Source organism: Pleurodeles waltl, chromosome 6, assembly GCF_031143425.1.
Source record: "Pleurodeles waltl isolate 20211129_DDA chromosome 6, aPleWal1.hap1.20221129, whole genome shotgun sequence".
Classification (NCBI taxonomy): Eukaryota; Metazoa; Chordata; class Amphibia; order Caudata; family Salamandridae; genus Pleurodeles; species Pleurodeles waltl.
Window position 1 is genome coordinate 1,149,435,867 of NC_090445.1, and position 23,061 is coordinate 1,149,458,927.

Below are 23,061 nucleotides of genomic sequence, written 5' to 3' on the forward strand. Positions count from 1 at the left end.
GAAAAGCTTCTTAGGTCACACAGGTGACAGGAGAAAAGCATTAAAGGAGGAATTAGAAAAAGGCTTAGAGAAAAAGACTTACAAGAATGATTATGCTTATAGTGCAATTCAAACTCAAGGGAAATTAGCTTTAGATGCACAACATGTAGGGAAACTTTGTGTATATATAGGCTTAAATTGCGCACTGACACTATTTGTGAGAACGAGTGAATGTAGGCATGTGTTTTTGTTTCAGAGTAAATGGACGTTTATGTTGAATGGGCAGGACCATGCTATTCCAGGAATTTACTGCATCTGTGGACCTAATGATTATTACCGTCTTCTAAGAGGATGGTATGTGACATGTTATTTGGGGAAAGTTTTCCCAAAGATTTATCAAAAGTGACTGAATGACATCATAAGAGACAGAGGAGGGAGTCCTCTTCTGCTATAGTGGGAGATATATTTAGAGCAGTGATTCCTTCAGTGAGAGTCATTCTGAATTTGATAAAGATTCGAAAGTTGTCTACTATTGTGGATAACATGCTGACAAATTTTTCAGGGGCCATACTCCTGATAGATACTGAATTAGCTGCTGATAGAGCTATGACTCTTCAAAACCGTTTTCTTTAAACATTCTTTTAGCGAAAGACGGTGGAGTCTGTAGAATGATTAATTCTAGGCAATGTTGTTCATATATACCTGATAATAGTAAAGAGATAAGAGGCTTGCTTACTAATCTGGCTAATGCAAGTGCTGATTTGAAATAATTGAAAGAACCAGTTGTTTGGGAAAAGGTTGGCAAGGGGTTGGTTCAGTGGGAAATTGGCTCAGCAACATTTGGAATGAAATTCTATTGAAAATCTTACAAGGGATATTAATTGTTGTGGTTTGTCTATTGGGGATATGGGGATTGTGCAAATTATGTAAAAGAATTCAAATGAAAAAGTCAAAGAATAATCAGAGAAGGGAAGAAAAGAAGAGGGAAATATTGTACAGAGAAAATTCAAAGGGAAAACGGAATTATGAAGGGATTGAATTGACAGAATTTTAGCTGATGCAAAGAATTTGTGGGTAGTAGTTAGTGTGATGACACATTTAGGCCGATATATATACTTTTTTAGCGCTGCATTTGCGTAATTTTTTGACGCAAGAAGCGGCGCAAACTTACAAAATGCAATTGCGCTAAAAAAGTATAAATATGGGCCTTAGTCTTCAGAAGAGGGATTGCTAGCGCATGTATTTTAATAAAAATTCTTAATGAGTGTTTATGTATTTTGAATCATATGTTTGTGTGGAAAATATAATAATGTAGAGAAAAATAATGCACGCATTTGAAAATGTGATTACGAAGAATGGCCACCAATGTAAACGAAATTTACTAATCAATGATTAAATATTATGAAATATTGAATATATGTTAGACTAATGCAGTAATATGTCATATTGAGGGTTATGCAATAAGCTCTAGCTTTATTAATTGTACCCCTTAACTTAGCGAGTGTCTTGGCCTACTTGCCAGGCCTCATGTAAAAGCTGTATTTCTTAGCGTTTAATAAAATAGCTGACCAGAGAGAAGTTAAACTGTGAATTTCTATTGTATTGTTTAAATGTGCTCATAACGGAAGCTTCTTGTGTGAACCACTGCTAGGAGATGATGTTCCTGCTAATGCAACATTACGAAACTGCACAGAGAGAAGACAGACTATTACTGCCCACTTTCTTCCTGACCACGAGGTTACTACTTTCTTATGCGTCTTGAAAAGAGACGTGTTTAACTTTAATGCTTAAAGACTTTGCCTTTTTAAATTTTGATGCTGAAGCCTGATGCCTTGCTGATCGACTGATGTCCTGAGGACAAAGACTGATTCTGTTTTGCTGATCCACCCTGAGGATAGGTATATCCAGATTGTGATTATTATGCATATTTGCTTTTTCTTTCTGGGTACCAACTGCGCTGTTTTGATAGAGCCATTGTTAGATGTTTTTCCAAATTTGTTTTTGCTAAATTGTTTTGCATGAAGCCCAACATGCTGATGCTAATCTGATGTTAGTTAAGGATTCTCACTAATGACTTATGATAACAGGGACTATTGTTTGACGAATTTCTCTGCTGAACTTCATGTACATCATAAAATTGACGCAGCTGATGTTGCTATTAATTTTCACCATAACTTTAGAATGTGTTGTTGTTCAAGCTTTGATTGGATTACATTTCTTCCGCTGCTTTGGACAACCAGTATTGTTTCTGTATGTGTTTCATTTGATTTTGATATTAATCTACATGACCTTAGCATTGTTAACATAGGGAAATAAACATTTTAAACGTTTACCAAAGGTGTGGTTATTCATGACTGGAAGGTCATGGTGCATGACAATTACTGACTCCATTGATTATTGATGTTATTGATTACTAATGATTATTGATTATTGTGTATTGATTATTATGTACTGGATAAATAGTAAGAACATCTTATTTGTGAGTCAAAAGGTTCATCGTCCCATTTGCGTCCCCTTGTAAGTTTACTAATTAAGGTCAGACGCACTAACACAGGCACAGAAGCAAAGAGGACATTAGGAGCAGTTAGTGAGCCCCCAGGGGCGCCCATTGGTTGGCAGTCTATGAACAAACCTGAGCATCCCCAGTGAGTTAACTAGGGTGTGTGGTGATCTCTTCCCCACTTACAAATGCAGGCTGGTTGCCTCCTGCACAGTGAAGGGCTGACTGGTGGGTTCAGACAGCCAGTCCGCCTTACACTAATGCACTGCACCCAGGGCAGCTGTGGGTTTGAGATGACGCTGAGGACAGCACATGCATTGTGAAAGGGTGCACTGTCCCAGTCTGCTCTGGTGCTCCCTGTTAAAGGTGCACAGTGGCCCAGACCAGGGCAGCGTGCCATATCTGTAATACGAATCCAGTTTCCGACATAAATTAACAAACACTCATCAGATTACAATACCAAGCTCAGCTGTCATAAGAGTAAATAAATACAGGGCACATTGATATGTTGCAAGCACTTGGCTACTTATTTATTGCATTGACTAATGGTTAGCAAGAAGTGGCTATAGAAAAGGGTTAGCAGGCAGTGATTTACCAAGACAGGGTCATGACCAACGTCTGCAATTCTCTGCTGTCGATTTGCAAAGACCAGAAAAATGACAAAGTATGTGTTTCTGTATTTTCTGCACAAATGGATCCGTTTAACACTGACAATTCGCCACCTGAGCACAGGCGGTTAGAAACATTTACTTACTTTTTCACTTGCCATGCTAACAATGTCTGCAGTCATTTGAAGGACACAACAATTAAATGAGTTTAGGTTTACAAACTTGATAATCGATAGAATATATACAAAACCTGTTACCAAGAGAACATTACTTAGCTTAGATTACAGTAATTGCAATAAATTAAACTTCAAAGTGCTTAACTTGCTATTTACAACACAATTAAATAGTTACACGTGTTAGCATACAATGTTTTAGGATTTCACCTAGGACATAGATGTTTTTATTTTTGTGTTAGTCATAAGGCGTGCCTTATTGGTTCCATTGGTAGAATTATCCCAGGAATTTACATATTTTACAGAAGAGGAAAAAACGTTTTTATTAAGAAATGTGATCAAAGAGAGAATAATGATCAGGGGTCAAAAGCTTGCAGGAAGTACACACTCATGTGGACAAGGTCTTCAGATGCACAGTTTTCTCTGTCTGTACCCAGATAATACTGTCTACTGCAATAGAGCCTTCTTGTGACATACTGCAACTAGTTGCTTAGATACCATAAAAAGTGATTTAGCGAAATATTTTTAAAGAATCTGAACCAGTGTTAATTACTTTGGGTGCATTTCATTTCAGCTTTTGTAGGTCGTTTATTTTATCACAGACAGACACCAAGGGACATATTTATACTCTGTTTGCGCCGGAATTGCGTCATTTTTTTTTACGCAAATCCGACGCAAAGCTAACTCCATATTTATACTTTGGCGTTAGACCCGTCTAGCGCCAAAGATCTTGGAGTTTGCGTCGTTTTTTAGCGTGGACACCTACCTTGCGTTAATGATATGCAAGGTAGCCGTTCCCGTCTAAAAAATGACTCCAAGGCATGTGCGCCTTATTTAAACTCCCGTGCAAAAATGACGCACGGGAGTGGGCGGGTCAAAAAAAATGACATCCAGCCGCTTTTGCGTCATTTTTTAACGCCTGGTCAGGGCAGGCGTTAAGGGACCTGTGGGCTCGGAAGGAGCCCAGAGGTGCCCTCCCATGCCCCCAGGGACACCCCCTGCCACCCTTGCCCACCCCAGGAGGTCGCCCAAGGATGGAGGGACCCATCCCAGGGAACTTAAGGTAAGTTCAGGTAAGTTTTTATTTTTTTATTTTTTTGTGGCATAGGGGGGCCTGATTTGTGCCCCCCTACATGCCACTATACCCAATGACCATGCCCAGGGGACACAAGTCCCCTGGGCATGGCCATTGGGCAAGGGGGCATGACTCCTGTCTGTGCTGACAGGAGTCATTTCAATGGGGGTTGGGAGTAAAAAAAAATGGCGCAAATCGGGTTGAGGCCAATATTTTGCCTCAGACCTGACTTGCCCCATTTTTTGATGCCCAAGCTCCATTTTCCCCTACGCCGGCACAGCCTGGTGTGGGTCATTTTTTTTGACGCACACCAGTCAGCTGCGCCGGCTAACGTCATTCCATAAATAAGGCGCCCGCATGGCGCTTTGGAATGGCGTTAGCCGGCGTTAAAAGTTTTGACGCACAACTGCGTTGGCGCAGTTGTGCGTCAAAAAGTATAAATATGGCCCCAAGGATCATGTTTCACTCTTGGCACTCCCCCAAAAGTGACAGTTTAGATGGAACTACTAAACCAGATTCCACTCTCAATGGGAGCAACGTTAATCCCAGACGCATTTCGGCCTAACTGTGTATATTATGTTTATGCCACATGGTGGTAGCCTTGATGAAGACTGATAAAGTGGTGTTCAGTGGAAATAAGATTACTAGAAGCTCGCAGATCATGTCCCTATTAAGTCCAACAAAGAGGTCTGGAAATATAAGCATTCAAATGCACTACAAGTATAAATAACTTATGCATGGTGTTTTTTCCACTGATCTAGGAGGTGTGTTCACTCAAAGCTTGCAGAAAACCTCAATCGCAATCTACTAAATAAATATTGTGAATTATAGCTGGGTTTCTGGCTTGCATTGTTCACATTGTGAGCTTCTGTGAATTGTAAGGATTAGGACATGTGAAAGTGGTGACATCCTTTCCCTTCACTCCTAAGGATATGTTTCAAAGGTTTGAGATCACTTTTGTGTCACAAGCAAATGACAAAACTCACAAAATGGGGTGTCTCCATTAGCAATGTGGAAGTTCTACATGCGGTACAGCTCACAAAATGTAAACGTCTACTGTGGGCAATGGAAGGAGGAGGTAGTGAACCATTTGTTTGCTGCATGCTTTCCACGATGTCGTTATGTAAAAGAGCCATATTTTTCATAGCCATCATTGTTCCTTTAAGAAAAGGATTGCAGTAGTTACATTTCATAATTGCAATGGCGGAGATACAGCCTCCCCATCCCTCTATTTGCAGCCATTTGCAAAGATTCAGAGAGGGATGCTCCGTTAAAATTTCTGAGGCAGAGTTGCCTGCAACTCCTTGCAAATGTCATTTTTTGCACTGTACTAGATAAGTACAGCCAGCACACACTTACATTTTGAAAAAGTATCAGCTCTCATTGCAGTACTGTGCAAAACACAACCACTTCTCATAGTCTGGAACATATGCATAAAATGAGTAGCGCAGATGTGCCTCGGTACTTCTTAGAGATCGGATAAATTCAGTACAGTTCAGCATCTATGGCGTTTACTCACACGCAATCCAGAGCACAATGCGTACTACAGCACATAAATTCCTCATTGAGAGTTTACTGTTGTCATAAAGAGACAGCAGCATACAACACTGTTATGAATATTGCAGATGGTTTTTACACAAGCTCCATGATCTGTTTTACAGAAGTACCTCTGGGTGAGATAAGCGTTTATGCAATTTTTTGCACTCCCAGGCACTTTTTTATTACAAGCATTTGCGAGACCCCTTCTGTAACATTGATCATGAATACATACATTTTGCACTCACATGATCACGACACGCTGTTCCTTCAATTACATGACAATAGTGTTCTCTTGTATTAATGCTGTTGCAAGCGCAAAACAGGCTGCCTCGAAGCGCACTTACTGCTCCACCTAGGAAGTTGCAACCAATTCTCCTTTGGGGAGGGCATGTGATGGGTCCCATGCACCCGCTGGCATTCATCCACAGGTGGGTACAATGCTTCCCTGCATCCACCTACTTCTCAGAAAATATGTACTCTTTGCTTTCAACCTACACATTGCCACCGTAGCCCTGCACTGGAGAAATAACCCCCTGCTGTGGGAGAACGCAAGTTTCATTTTGATTTCAACACCAATTTGTTCTGAGCCTCTCCACTGAAACACTCAACAGATGTTAGCGCCAAATCAATAGTGTTTTCCTTTGATCACAATTATTTTATTCTACTGTGTTAGCAAGAGAATGGTGCATATTTAGGGGCAGTTGCACTGAATGAAAAGTACAGGCTACTGAAGTCTCCTGAGTTGGAGTAAGGTCTTCAAAAGAAAGAACACAAAATATACAAATATATTTATGAGTAAATGTTTAGCTTGTATAGGGGATATTGTGTTGCAAATACTTTTCAGAAGGTCCAGCAGACATGCTGGGGGGGGACGGACCAACGTCAAGCATTTCCCTTGATTCTGTTTTTTTCATTTTGCTAGAAATGAACTCGAGATGGAACAGTCCCAAGGAAATCCATTGGAAAGTGTCCATTGTGTTTAATAGCAGCCTGGAATAGAGTATTTTGCCACTGACAGTCAAGGACAATCTCCAACATCTGGGAACTAACTGAACTTCCCAAATCATCTCATATTTGCATTTGAACATCCACACTGGTGATATCTTGATTGCTCCATATTGGTGCTTGCTCCTCACCATATTTAGAGATATCTGAGTGGCTTTCATTACAGAAAAAACTGAGGGGGTTATTCTAACTTTGGAGGAGTGTTAATCCGTCCCAAAAGTGACGGTAAAGTGACGGATATACCACCAGCCGTATTACGAGTTCCATAGGATATAATGGACTCGTAATACGGCTGGTGGTAAATCCGTCACTTTTCCGTCACTTTTGGGACGGATTAACACCTCCTCCAAAGTTAGAATAACCCCCTTAGTGCTTTCTAATACTTAAAATTTGGCTTTTAGCTTTCTGAGCAATGGCTTCAAAAGCCATGTTGGCTTTGAAAAGCAAAAATCTTCACCAGGACAACATGGCACTTACAACCAGTGAGTTAACTAATACATCTTGGCCTGTACAAATGCACATTTCTATCTGTTAGTGTATAATTCTGAGTGTGATGGTGAACTCTGAAACCACACAATTTACCCTCACAAATATATTGGGAGAAATGTGTGAAAAATCCTGATGTATGCATTTTAATGTATTTATTTGAGATATTTGTAGAGAACAGACCTCGATGAATGGGAACCCTTCACAATTGACTGGGAATAAAACATGGTAACAATATTGTGGAAGTGGGTGCAGCAAGCACGTCTTTTCACATTTAACTTCTCGTTTTCATCTGGGCAGTTTTTAGTCTGAAGTATTTACTACCCCCTTTAACTATATTACCCCTGGGAATCTCTATTTACTGGGTCCAATAAAATTACCCCAACTTCCACCAAACTTGGAATTGCGGTCTTACATTTACCCAGTGGGTTGCAAATAAGGCCTATTCACATTAAATTTTGTTAAGGTGGATAGCCCCGATTCGCCACCGCCGGGCACTACAGAATTAGAAATTTGATTTTCTCCAACTTCCTCCAGTCGTCTTTGCTTCATGCGGCTCTCATACTTAGTGGAAAGGCCTCCACTAATCCCAATGAAAAGAGCAGCATATCTGTTCCATGCACCGAATGCTTAATTGTGAACATCAATAGGCAGGTATGCTTCATCTTGTCTGGGTGACTGACTGGAAAAGAAGCGTGAATGATTTTGTAGGCTAGGACTTTGTATACAGTTTGATTTTCTCACTGGCCCCTATTTTCAGTCTCTATCGTATAATAACTATAGTAAAGATCAATTTATTTTTTTTGATCCAAAAATGAGTCCGCAGAACATCATGTTCATTGGTGTCTATAGTAGTGATGTTTAGGGGAGCACACAATGGGCTACAGATAAAACTGGTGGAGCCACCTACAATGGGTAAATCTTAAAGAGTGCCTGTGTGTATATTATGAGTAAATAGAGATATACACACACGAAGAGGGTGATTGGCACATTTTAATCTCTTGTAGGCTAATGCATTGCCTCAAACAATCACTGCTTTGCAGTGAAAGATACACATGTCAATAAGCACAGCGGTGTCTTTTTTTTCTGTTTCTGCCCAGGAGAGCCATGGTTCAACATCTGTGATGGTGGGGCTCAAGGTAGGTAGGAACAAATTAAGCGTTGTGTCCCCTCCTCCCAGTAGTCACTAATATTTTACATTATATGGAAATCATCAGCAAGTGCACCTCTCTAGTCCCTGTATGGCACCTACGATGCTGTCTGTCTGTAAGCTATATGGTACACCTTAAGCTGGGTTTCCTGTCTAAGCAGGCTTAAGAATTGATGGGTAAGGGTGTTTGAAGATAATTTACCATTTTCCAGAATTCTTGTGTATCTATAAAAGCACCTGGATTGAGGCACACTGAAAGCTCCCGTCCCTTCGATGTGCATTGAGAAGAGTGGGAGAAGAGAGGAAAATAGTGTGCTTGCCTGAATGAGGACAAAGCAGGATGAGAGAGAAAGGATAATCAAAATAGACAAGTCTAGTAATTTACATTTTCTTTTTGAGCTTGAGGTCCTTCTTGTGAAGAATGCCACCTCCACTTCTTTCACGCTTCTCCTTTTTGACACAGAAGTACTTTGTGATATTTTTGTGGCATTGATCGCATCTCACCGCACAGCACCAGTGGAACTTGCAGTTGCAGCTGGACACCATGTCGGCTCTTCTTTCCTCCACAGATAGTCCACAGTCCCCACACAGGCGTTTGCAGCTTCTCTTCTCCCACTTACTGAGGGATTTGCCCCTCTTTAAGCATTCTCTGCCCTCTGTGCCGAGCAGGCCCAAGGTCTTGTTTTCCAAACAGTAGTTTGGGGAGTCTTCTAGATGGACCAGTTCCTTCTTCGAGATGGAATTGAAGGTCTCTGTGATAGCTCCCCTGCTGGCAGCACTGTTTCCTGCCCCTTGCAGTAGGTCCACCTTTAGTGCCTTATGGTACTTCTCCTTCAAATAGGTCCCCACTTCACGGAAGTCAGGCAACTGAAGCCAGCAGGTCTGAGTCGTGCAGCTGCCGGAAACCCCGTGGCACTTACACGTCCGCTTCATAGTGCTTTTTACTGCCTAGTGGTGAAAGACAATAAAGAGGTAAAGGCATTAGCATCTACACATTGTTCTTAATACACCAGTTTCTCACCTTCCTTCTACATGCATATGTATGAATTTGTATATTTTGTGCAGTAATTTGAACTAAAAAGACATGGTAATTCCGGTTAGTAAATAAGAACTTTTCATAAACTCCAGGAAACAGGCATGGGCAAAGTGGCTCCTGGCCTAGGTCCGAGCCTTTCCGGGGGCCCCCTGACAGAGCCAGCTCTTTTCTGCGGAAACTCTTGCCCTTTAATTCTTAAAAAGATTGTTTTAAATATTGTTTTCCTTTAGTTTATTTTTAATGTGGGTGATGGATGTGAATCTTTGAGACATTTTGCAGAAAAATGTTTATGTTTTCAACATCCATAAACAGTTTCTTTCAGATCAAATTAGGACCTCACCTATGAAAAATGGGGTCACAAAATGTAGTTGCTGCTACTGTATATTGTAATGCAGTATAAGAAATTTGAAAACACACGCCACTATCCATATTTATTTGATGTAAACATTCTTAGAAGCTGGATCAGTGTATCTGTGCACTGTCAGTGACCTGGCCAAAGAGTGCATAAAAGAGCTGAAATTGCATCATAGATGCAAAGCTGTTCCGAACAGGAGCCGCCAAATTACTTTTGCACCTGGCGTGTGGTACATATGGGGAAAAGATCCCTCAATTGTACATTACAAGGAAGTTGAAAATCAATGGTGAGATTCATGACTATGAAGAGGCACACTGCCACTGGCAACATGCCTTTACAAAATTATGGAACTACGGCATGACTGCAATATTTATTTCATATAGGGTTATAGATATTTTGTTTCCTTTAATATACAGCCCCAGTGTCTTAGGGTCATTCCTGAATAAAAATGTTATGCTTTTCTTCATAGCTTTGTCCATAGCTACTAGTGTACTCAAAATAACCAAAGTACCCCTTTGAGAAAGGGATCCTGCCTTCGACTAATACTGCACAAAGTTTTACACTTCGCCCTAAAAGTCAGACAATATCACAAAACTCTTGCCTTCATGAAGATGGATGAAGTTTGAAGAATTCATCTAACTTTATCTGAGTTGATCATTAGAGCATCTGACTCCTGCTGGTGACAACTTTCTGCAGCTGGTTGTTCCACCGTGGTTACAAGAATTAGATTAGCGTGTGGCGAAAACATGTTTATGGATGTTGCATTTTGTTACTGGACCATCACACTTGATTTAGGCTTCAAGAATTGCTTATATCAATTAGAAGGGCATAATTTAGAGGACAATTGTTGGAGGTCACTATATCAAGGTTGTTAATATCGACAAACAAAAACATCACTCACTACATTGCCAAGGTTACCATATATTTGCTGTTCTTGACTCCACATAAGCTTAACTTGTCAAAATACATGAAGGACATATTGAAATATTTCTATAATGCATTATCTCAGATGATCCCCCGCACCCACCTCAATTCCACATATTATGTTTAAAATGCAGAAAAAACAGGAAGATCACTGTAAGGAATCAACAAAGGGACACCGATCAGTAGAAGCTGGAACAGATTTGATGCTCACAGGGACAAGATTTGAGACTTTATAGTAGCCTTTCTCACTACTCCCGGATTACAGACACAGACCACATTAATCATTCACACCTTTCTGAAGATGAAGAGATCTGTGGTTGTTCACTGTTATGAAGATTCACAGAGAAGATCCTTCGTGTTTGGCAGCAACTCTGTGGCCCAAAAAAGGTCGTTTATGCCTTGCTTTTGTTGAGTATGTGTGCCACAACCACAATGTATATATGGTGATCACTGAAATAGAATCTTGGGTAGCTTGGACTGTGTGTTGTTGTTAGGAGCACTGTGGGTGAAACATAAGTCAAAGACTGAATAACTCCAGGTCTTCACTTTCAAGGTAGTCTTTTGAGGCCTTCATCTTCAAAACTGTTTCTACAGGTTTGATATAAGCCAAGTCCCACAAGTGGAATCAGTATTAAGTTAGGATTTTTTTTCCGTGATGCCTAAGATTATACATGGACTCCTTTGAGTAATATTAAGATGGGACATTAAAAATTAAGATCTCGTTACCGTAGCCCAACCTGAATTATACACTGTCCTGAGCCAGAATCAATATTATTCTTAATTAGAAAATAGCTCAAAACAATTGAGTAAGATTGTCAGGAGTATTCATGAATCACAGACTACGTTCAGAGAAAAGATTACATTTCCTTTCTGTTCCTCTTGCATTCTGCTCTAGATAGGTTCTTTTTTATGTCTATAGGATAAGCAGGACACGCTCTATGCTCAAACCATAGAATGTTGAGACATCATCCACAGATAATACTGCAAGCCTGTATTTTTTTTTTTTTTAAACACAAGGGACATATTTTATCAATGTGCAATTGATTTTTAAGCTATAAACCCTCTACAATGCAAACTACTCTGATTTCTGAATGCAGCCATGTGCGTCTTATGGAGTCAGCATGTGTGTTTTTTCCGGGGAGAACATATTGGGTTTTGAGTTCCTAACATGCTTTTGTGCAGAAGAAATTATAAAGGCAGTTTTTTTTTTTTCAGTGAACGAACAAGGTTGTCTGAACTGTTAGAGAGAACCATGACTAAAATACAGAGCATGCAGAAGTAAAATGTTGTTTGTAAGTTTCTTGATTTTTTTTTTTTACTTGGTGTTATCGCCTAATGGGGTTTAAAGAATGTACACAATTTTTATGGTTGGATTGTTTGTACTCTTCAATTATAACTCAGGTTTAATTCCTCCTTCCTTATTTTTTCAGTACATGCCCTTTGCCGCAAACACTCCTGCAGATAGCAGCGGAGATGCAGCCTCAGAGATGGGAGTATGCCTGATAGCACTGGCGGAGAGTTGCTGCCTCCATCAATGATACAGCCTGGATCTGCTGACGAACGCTGCTGTGCCCCTAAAGCAGAGGGCCTCGGGGCGGGCACCCATTGAGCTGGATCCCTTTCGACCAGGCCTCACATGCAAGACAACAGTTACAATACAGGGCCAGAGCCCCTGCTCGCCCAAGTGATACACTTACAGGCAGGACATTCTAATTACAGCCATCGGTAGACTATGTGTCCCAGGTCACCTCAGGGCTAAGGAGGACGCCCCTGTGAACACTCGAACCTGCTTCACATTGGCGGTATAAAACGCATTCTCCTGACCTGTTAAGTGGGACGTGCTGATTACAGCCATCGGGGGACTACGTGTCCCAGATCACCTCAGGGCAAAGGAGAAGGCCCCTGTGAACACTTGCTTCACATTGGCGCTATGAAGTGCACTCTCCTGACTGGCAGCGCTGGATGCGCCCAGGTCTACAGCACCCGTCAGCACGAGAATAAGGCAGGGCAGGGCCACCTGCCTTGATTTTTTTAACAGGGCACTACTATTACTCCTGTTAAGGCTCTATGTGATTGTAAAGAGAAGTTTTCTTTATTGTTGTCTTCCGAGCTTTTACTTTCTCTCAGTTTGAGTCTTTGTTTTACAACGTGCCACTATGAAGTGGAGAGGCTGTTTGGTGTGCCCTGGTTTCCTGGATACTAGTTGTCATTGCTGGTGCAGTGGGGCGGATCGCTGCGCAGCTTGCAGGCAGGCCTAGCGCCGCAATTAAATACACTGGGGCCGTACTGCAGTGTTGGTGGCAGAGCATGACTAACCCTTAGCCACACCCTGCATGCTATTTATTGACAATCTCGCGTTTGCAGGAGCAATCCATTATGCATCATAAAAGCAGGGGTCTCGCTAGAGACCTGCCCGCTACATTATCTTAGTGGGATACTACATTCCTCCCCACCTTTAACAAACTAACTAGCTAACATTCTCGTTGGACACAGAACTCGCAGAATTTACTGGGGTAGGTTGCACCCTAGCCAGACAGCTCGTGTCAAATAGTCTGCTAGCCATGATGCAGGGGCCGGATTCTGCCATAATATGTATCATCATGGCAACATCAGAGTCCAGATCAGATGGTTCTTGTGGGGAATGTGAGGCTGATGAATCTCTGGTTGCATCATCCATACATGGCATCTCAAGTGACAGCGCCTCCCTTCTGATTTCCAATAAGCAGTCTTGGTCCTTCTCGGGACACCAGTTGTCTCCTGCTTCCCTTCTAACTTTTCTAGAAAATGATACATTTCTGGTGACAGTATCATCACCTTGGCAAGCAGTTACCACGGTTCCTTGTCTTTGAATAATTTGCCACGCTTCTGCTCAAATAGTAGCCTAAATTTACTATCTCAATGTCGATCTTTCAGAAAAACTCAGGCTCTTATTTATATTTTTGGTGCAAAACTGCACTAATGCAGTTTTGCGCCAAAATGTTTAGCACCAGCATGCACCATTTCTGTGCACCAGCCGGGCACCATATTTATGAAATGGTGCAAGCCGGTGCAAAGGGTCGGCTAGTGTAAAAAAAAATGATGTTAGTCGGTTGGGGCTGGCGGTATGGAAGAAGTGAGTTTTGCACCGAAAAATGACGTTAGGCAGGTTAGAGTAAAAAAAAAAAGACTCTTACCTGCATAGAGTCATTGTCTGACACAGAACCATCCATACCACATGAATCCTGTCTTAGAAAAGACAGGAGTCATGCCCACCACCCCAATGGCCAGCACAGGGGACCAGGGTCCCCGAGGCATGGCCATTGCACCCTGTGCCATGGATGGGGCCAATTTCAGGGCCCCCTATGGCACTTTAAAAAATAAAATAAAGTACTTACCTGTACTTACCTGGGATGGGGTCCCCATCCTCCAACGTCCCTCTGGAGTGGGTGGGGGTTTCCCTGGGCCAGGGGGGCCTCCTGTGGGCTTATTTCATGGTGTTCCACCATGGAAATAGGCCCACAGGTCCACTAACGCCTGCCCTGACACAGGCGTTAAAAAATGGGGCAAAGCAAGCTTTGCACCATTTTTGTGACCCCTCCTCTCTCCCATGTACCATTTTTGCACGGGAGTATAAATAAGGCATTAAGTTTAATTTAATTTAACAGATTTTTAGAGCGCATGGCTACCCAGAGGCTTTCCAGCGCTGAAGGTAGACTACTAAACTCAGAAATGCCTATGCTGTGAATAAAAATGTCTTCAGTTTTTTACGAAATGAAGATTCCGACTGATATTGTCGGAGTTCCAAGGGGACTGAGTTCCAGAGATATGCAGCTTTAACTAAGTAAGAACTACCTCCCCATGTTACTTTCCTAAACCGGGGTATGTTAACCAGTGAGGCGGTGGAAGATCTAAGTGCCCTCTGCGGGGTATAAGGTGTTATACTTTGCCTGAGAAACAGCGGACCCTTATTATGGAGGGCTTTACGTGTCATGTAGATGGCCTTAAAATTGATACGTTGTTATATGGGAAGCTAATGAAGTGAAACCAGAGAAGGTTTGGCAGACAAGTGTCTGGGTTTGTTCATAAGCATTCGTGCAGCGGCATTTTGCACCACCTGCAGTCTCTTCCTTACGTAGCCCAGGGAGCTAAGAAAAAGAGAATTACCATAATCTAGCCGAGACAATATGAGAGTCTGAATGATGAGTCTTCTGGCTGAAAAAGGGAGGGCTTTAAGAATTTTTCTAATGGTTCTTAATAGACTGAAACAGGTTGCAGCCAACTTTTTGGAATGGCAGTCCATCGTGAGACGGGAATCTAACCAAAAACGTAAGCTCTTTATGTTTTCTTTGGGCGAAGGAAGGTCTTTAAGAGCTTGCAATATCAAGGCTGGAGACTTGAGAAGAGCATGATTTCCAACTATCGATACTTCCAATTTTTCATCATTAAGTTTAAGTTTAGAGTGGGCCATCCATCTAGCTACATCCACAAGACAGAAGGATAGATTGGTTTGAACAGTGTTACAAGTGCTGGAGAAAGAAACTACTAGCTCAGTATTGTTGGCATATGACATCAGAGAGAGGCCATAAGGTTCAACAATTTCAGCTAGGACGGAGATATAGATATTAAAGAGTGGGGCTTGACGAGGAGCCCTGAGGGACCCCGCATGTCAGCGAGAATGTGCTAGAAAAGAAAGAGCAATCAAGGCCTTGGAAAGCTCTATCTGTTAGGAAGGAGGAAAACCACTTTAATGTGGTGCCTTCATTTCCTATTGCGAGAAGTCTTTGTAGCAGTATATTATAATCTACAATGTCAAACACAGCACTAAGATCTAATAGAATAATGGTTGCGTGTCTGCCAACATCCAATCTTTGGCGAGTTTCTTCCATAACAGCTAACAGAGCTGATTCTGTGCTGTGTTGTGGTCTAAAGCCCATTTGTGAAGGGTGAAGAAGATTATGTTCTTCAAGGAAGCACGTGAGTTGATTATTGACGTGTTTTTCAAGTATCTTGGATGCAATAGGAAGGAGAGCGATGGGTATATCATTACTAAAGAGGGTGCTGCTACTACTCGAATAGCCAGGTTTTGAGGCGCCTCCTGAAAGTCAGCAGGTCTTTGGTCTGTCGTAGGAGCAATGGAAGGGTGTTCCAGGTCCTGGCGGCGAGGTGGGAGAAGGATCTGCCTCCGGTGGTCGCTCTTCGGATGCGAGGGACGGTTGCGAGAGTGAGGTCGGCTGAGCGGAGTTGGCGGGACGGGGTGTAGATGGTGAGTCGTATGTTGAGGTAGGCTGGACCGGTGTTGTGGAGTGCCTTGTGTGCGTGGGTGAGGAGCTGAAGGTTATCCTTTTGTTGATGGGGAGCCAGTGTAGGTCTCTCAGGTGGGGAGTGATGTGGCTGTGGCGGGGTGCTTTGAGGATCAGACGTGTGGAGGCATTTTGTATGCGTTGCAGTCGTTTGAGGAGTTTGGCTGGGGCTCTTGCATAGAGGGCGTTTCCGTAGTCAAGTTTGCTGCTGACGAGGGCATGGGTGACTGTTCTTCTTGTATCTCTGGGGATCCATCTGTCGATCTTGTGGAGCATGCGGAAGGTGTTGAAGCAGGATGAGGAGACGGCGCTGACTTGCTTGGTGATGGAGAGTGTTGAGTTGAGGATGACGCCCAGGTTGCGTGCGTGGTCGGTGGGTGTCGGGGCTGCTCCCAGAGCGGTCGGCCACCAGGAGTCATTCCAGGCTGAGGGGTTGGCGCCGAGGGTGAGAACCTCCATCTTATCTGAGTTCAGCTTCAGTTTGCTGTTCCTCATCCATTCGAGGACGGCCTTCATTCCTTCGTGGAGGTTGGATTTGGCGGTGAGGGGGTCCTTGGTGAGGGAGAGGATCAGTAGGGTGTCATCGGCGTAGGTGATGATGTTGAGGTTGTGTAGCCGGGCGACGTGGGCGAGCGGGGCCATGTAGACGTTGAATAGTGTAGGGCTGAGGGACGATCCTTGGGGGATGCCGCAATATCCCCTCTGCGCGTGTATATGCCAAAGTTGAGGCGGCGATAGTATTGTAGACCCACGTGAGGCCAAAATGTGATGTATCATGAGTCTTCTTGTAGGGGCAGCTGGTGATATCTGGAATGTAAGTCGACTTTTGAGAACCATTGAGCTCCTGTGAGCTCATTGAGGATGTCATTGACCGTGGTTGTCAGATGACGTTGACGTCTATCTGCTGCATTTGGGAACCTCATGTCAATACAGATGCGGACTTCCCCTGATAACTAGGGCTTTCAGGTGACAAAGACTGGAAAGTCCCATGGAGTGGAACCTGACACCTTTTTGATGATGGCAGCCTTCTCCATCTTCAGTAGTTCTTCCTCCACGTTTGGCCTCAGATAAAAAGCAATGCACCTGCTGCATAAGGCAATTGGCTGTATCGACTTTTCAATGTGGCGTTTGACCACTCCTCCTTTGAGATAGCTAATGCAACTAATTATGTCATTGTGCTCTCCGAGGATGTGAGCTATCTCCTATTCCTGGACCCCCAATGCAAACAGGACGGTTCTGCCTATGGCTACGTATACCTTGGTAGTGATTTCTGCGTTGGCGTGAGATATGAACGTCTTAAAGCGCCCTTATAGGGCTATGAGTTTGGCCTGGCCATAGGCGAACACTCAGACTTTTGCTTTGCTCAACTTGCACCGATCTTTCAAGGACAGGTAGATTCTTTCAGACATCAATTCAATAGATGCCCCGGTATTAATGGGTCACAGTAAGTTGTTGATTTCCTATCATTCCTGTGTATTTCGGGAGCGGTCTCCGCATTTGTTGTTCAGCGCCTAGCGCAAAGACTGTGTAGACAACATAGTCTTCTGCATCGTCATCCATATCTTCCCCTTCTCCAGGATCTTCAGAAACTGCTTAGATGACTTCCTTGGAGGTCTTTGGCTTGGAAGAGTGACACACTTTTACAAAGTGGTTCTACTTCCAGCATGTGGCGCAGCATCTCCCTTCGTGTGGCTGTTTTTCGGTCAGTGAGGCGGTCCTCCATCTGCTTGGAGGTCCTGTTTGGGCCATTGTGTTGCCCCCCTATTCTTGGAATCTGTCAGGAGGTTACTTCTGTGCTGTGACCTGGGATCAGGTTCGGATCATGTTTACTGGTTGGCCTGTGTAGTGCAACTTCTATATAGGAGGATCTGACTTTTGACAGTTATTTAGACCTCCCTAAGGTCAGGAGTCTTGGTAGTGACTTTCCTAGTTCTTGGAGGATGGTTTCACGTAGCTTTGTTGATGAACATCCTTGCATGATTTGTCATTGGATCTCCTCCTGTTCGTCTGTATATTCATAGGTGCAGGCGAGCTCTATGAGTGTGCTGTGGAAAACATCTAGGGTTCGTCGGGCTCTTTCCATGCTTGCCGAAACGCAAATTGTTCATAGCCGCTGTTCACCATTGGTTCAAAATGGCCTTTTAGGGCACTTAGCAGTGTAGCATAGGTTTCAGGGTGTCTTCTATCAGCGTTTTGAAGATTGTATGGATATCTTAATCGCTGGGATCTAATAGTAGGGCTCTCCATTGTTCAGCGGGATGGCTGTGCCTTCAAAGTTAAAGTGCAGCCGCTCTACCCAATCTTTCCATTTGGGTGCGAGTGGCGATGGCTCCCTATCCATGATGAAAGTTTCAATAACAGGAATAGTGACCATTTGGCTGGAGCCCGCAGGGTCTGTTGTGTGTCTCCTTGGTGGGTGCATCTAGGGCGGTGACTGGACACTATACACTTGCAGCACAAGCACTGTTCACGTTGGTCAGGACATCCGCTAGTCCAAAGGCATCTTGGACTCTCTCTTTTATCTGTCTCCGTTGTGTTATGTGGATTGGGCCTCCTAGACCCGTGCAGTGTGGAGTGAGGGATAGTGTGTGTGCCTCCTTCAGGCAAACGTGTGACAAGGTGTTTATTCTTTGTTGTTTTTCATTGCTTTATTTGATGCCACCCCCCTTTGAGGTATGAATGCTGTCCAAATCCAGGGTTCCTATTTACTCAGAACGTCATATGGGCTGTGTGCAATATACCTCAGGCACCTGGATCAGCTTTGTAATGCCAGGGCACAGGTGCCACAGTGCGGCCCATGTAGAGCACATGCCCTGTATTCCATCGCAGCCTCCTAGGTCACTGCAGCCAGCAGCACCGTAGGGCCGGCTTAGGCGGGGCTCTTACCCGCCTCATTGCTAATGTGCTGGTGCAGTGGATCACTGGCAAGATCGCAGGCAGGCCTAGCGCTGCAATAAAATACACTGGGCCGTAGTGCAGTGTTGGCGGCGAGCATGACTTAACTTTAGCCACGCCCTGTACGCTATTTATTGGCGCTTGTGTATGTGTGGGAGCAAACCATTATTCATTATAAAAGTGGGGGTCTCGCTAGAGACCACCCCGCTACATTATCATAGTGGGATACTACAGTTGCAACTAATTATCATTTTACCTGCACTACCTCTACGGACTGACTTAGGTCTGGGCTTGTGTAGTACAGCTCAATTAGGAAAAGGAGAGATTGCTAATAATTCTACGGCGGCTGGCTTTTGACTGTTAGGAAATACTTTACAGGATCAACCACAAGGCACCTCTCATTGTATGAAGCTGATCTGTTGATAAAACTGAATAGTCCTCTCTGCTGTAGCTTGAAGGCAACTTCGTATCTCTGGGTTTTCCTAAACGTTTCCCTTTTGTGCTATTGTTATTAATTGTATGTATGCGTCTTAATTGACAGAATATCACCAGGGTCTTGGAGATTATCTTTGCGATTCTTAGAGGTAAGAGAGAATTATGATGAAAGGCCCTCTTACACTGCTGCTGCCAACCCACGAGCTGTTTGTAAAGCTGTTTTCTTAGCTTACGACATGCTAGTTCAAACCAGTTCAAATCAAATAAACTCCAATCTGTATGGTGCTAAACCAAAAAAAACTAAAGTAGCTCCTCTATTTCATAAATAGCAAACAAAAATGAACCCTCTAGTTTCAGCGACTCCTTTTCCTCCCACAACCAAACATCCATTTTTGATAGTAATATTGTATCAGCTCCCCAGGACTACTCCTAAACTGAACCCCAAATTCCGAGAGAATCCACTATATTTAGTTCAAATCGTTTGTTTCCCTTTCGCCTTGAGTGAAGATCCCATCGGTAGGCTAGCTAGAAACCTGACAATACAAAGCAGCCAGTAGTAGTAGATAAGGCTAAAGAACACATGAGACCTTTGGGAGTTTATTACTATTATGAGCGCAGAAATCACGGAACTAAGAATTAAGGTTCATTTAATGACAGAGCCTTCTCTAGTAGGGACTATGAAGACAAGTTGTGGGATGGGACTGGGACCTCCACAATCCAATAGGGGAGTCAACCTTCAACCTGTCCCCCTCAGTTAAGTATGTTGTCTCCTCATACCCAAAAAGAAGATTCCCGGGCCTCCTGAATTCTAGCAGGAACATCAGCCAGGAACTAATTCCGCATCATACTACTCACAGCTGCCAGAAACATTTACTATCTAATGCGGATTCCTTGATTGTTTGAATTACACTGAGAGACGAAGCCAGGAGCTACAAATTCTGAACGTGCCATGGAATTCTTAGGTCCTAGATCAAGGTCCTTTTCAGCGATTAATTATAATTCATACACCCCTACCACTGCCCTTACCCCATGTGCCAAATTGCTCACAATTGCTTGCTCTACCAGCTCACCCACAAAGCCATCTGGGGGTGGGATGAAATACTAAATTTACCCCTAATACTAGGACTATATTCTAGGTGTCCCTAAGCTCTAGGAATATCCCAGGGAAAGTGAGGCTTCTTTAATTAACAAAGCCATATATTAGATTAGAGATGTTAAAAAATGCTGCAGTGTAATCCATTCAGATATTCTTGGGCTACAGGACTAACATCTGTAAGCCATAACTCGTATTTTATTACATTGACATTTACCCACCATGCTATTGTAAGTGGCCTTCTATCATTAGAAGCCCATACATTTCCTCCATTTAACTCCAAGATTCAGCTCAAAGCTAGTATATCAACTGAACAGAGGGCCGACCAACCCTGAGCTTCATCTTGTATGTCCCTTGTTGATTGAATGAAGTTGTTTAGGAGTTCCATCTAAAGCAAACCTGTTAGGGCAGAAGTAAAACCTAATCAGGGGACGCCAAAGGTCTAGCCACTACAACTGCAACCCAGCCATTGACCCTCCCTGATCAGACACAAACAGCTTGCCCTGCCGTGGGATTATTTCTCAAGCAGGTTCCATCAAGCCCAATTCATAGGAAGAGTGCAACACCGCAAAAGGGAGCCCAGACAATGACTTTGACTAGAGCTAATATCCTTTTGCTAATGTCTTGGAATATAGTGGGATTAAGGAGTAAAATGATAAAAGACATTTGGGAGTCCTTCATCGACAAAGGTGATGTAATTATGTTTCAGGAAACCTGGGAAATAGTGCCATCCCACAAGCAAGGATTTAAAACATTCTTTGTTCCAGCAGTAAAATCTTAGGCTGGTAGACCATCAGTGGGACTTGATACATTGCTCAGTACTTCACTTGGAGGTCGAGTTAAGCAAATAACTATTGATTCCCCTGATTGACTTGGGCTAGAGATCTCATCCTGTAATGGGAAAAACATGTTCTTTATAACATGTACAGCATACCAAAGACATTAAGAGTCTGCGGTTCTATCATTATTGAGAGATTGCATTGAGGGAGCAGGAAAATGGCTGCTGTCATTGTAGGAGGGGACTTCAACATAAGCTTTGGGCCCTCAGTTCTTTTAAGGGACATTGCCGGTGATGAAGATGAAACCTAGGGCATCCCGCATCCACTGGGCCCATGCACACCACCTTTGGCTAAGGCGGCATTGCAACTGCTAGACCTTTCCTTGTGCTGTCATTTGAAAGCCTGTAAATGGTCAAACTGTCTCTGATCTGGTTAGGCACCTTACCTTTAGAAGGAACACCTACCAGAGCAATATTGATTACATTCTCTTGGACTTATATTATTTGCCTTATCTTATTGATTTGGAAATCATACATCAATACATCATACATCGATTTCAAAGTGACCACTTGCCTTCGGGGAAAGCCTTATACACAAGGTAAGCAGTCTAAATTGCCTAGGGGGAATTTAGTTGTTACTAACAATTGGAGGAATGTAAGGTCGAATTGGGTGGCAAGTAATGAGGGCTCTTATGCCCTATTGTACAAACATCTGGGTCCAACTCTGTCTGTATTTAGCAATCCCAATTGATCTCCACACAGTGTTGTATATTTCCACAATAGGTGTTTTGAGGAACTGAAAAATTATTTCTTTACTAAACCCCCTTCTAAGCGAACTACGATACCACCCATTAATACCTCATGGTATAACAAGACCTATCAAAGGTGGCTCTTCAATCAAAATCCAGCCACTAGACTTAAGTATAAAGCTGCCCAAATACAGGCCAAAGTACCACGGGAAAAACAGTTTGGAGCGACATCCTGAATGCTACTTGGTTGGGGAATCAGGCTGCTTTGCCAGGATGATTAGCCATGGCGCAAAAAAGGAGTGTGATAAGGCCAGAGAGTTACACCTTACCTCGGGATTGGGTTAATCACTTTCAAATGCTCTATGGCAAAGATTCAGACTGCACCCCCATTGCCACTAGTTTGGATCTATAAGAGTTGGACATTGATCCACTAGTGCCAAGTTCTTTGACTGTAAGAGATCAAGATGATGATTTATGTTTATCCATTGCTGAAACAAGCAATTTGTTTGCGGAAAAAGGGTAAGTCTCTGGGGCTGGATAAGATCCCTGCGGATCTGTTCAAATCAGAGCCCACTATTTGAGCACCCTATCTAAATCATGGAGCCAATGCCATCATGGCCAGTGCCCAAATTCCTGCTACCTGAAAGGAGCAGAAAAAGTTCCCATCTTTAAAAAGGGTGTAAAATCCGACCCAGTGAACTATTGGCCAATAAGCTTGTATGACGCAACCCAAAAAAGTCTTCTGAAAATCCTGGATCACCTCTTGACGTGGATCATAGGCAATACGATCCTTTCTCTGTTTCAAGCAGGGTTTAATTCTAAGATGAGCACAGTAGGCCAGGACTTTAGATTTCAGCTCTTGATGGACATCAAGAGGGGTAGACTTTACGTAGCATTTGTTGACCTAAAGGCAGCATTTGATAGGCTGTGGCACATCCTAAGAGAAGTGGGGCTACCATCTTCACTCTTGGATATTATAGTGCATTTGCATTCTGACAGCTG

At 43.1% G+C, this 23,061-nt stretch overlaps 1 protein-coding gene across 1 annotated transcript in view; it reads right to left on the reverse strand.

The window, feature by feature from the left end:
* Positions 1-2,983: 2,983 nt before the first annotated feature.
* The window catches only part of WNT8B (Wnt family member 8B), a 522,248-nt gene continuing 502,170 nt past the window's right edge, over positions 2,984-23,061 (reverse strand). The window contains exon 6 of the mRNA XM_069240365.1: positions 2,984-9,463. Coding sequence (XP_069096466.1) covers positions 8,897-9,463 — 567 coding nt within the window. The 3' untranslated portion in view covers positions 2,984-8,896. The remainder of the gene's footprint in view (positions 9,464-23,061) is intronic.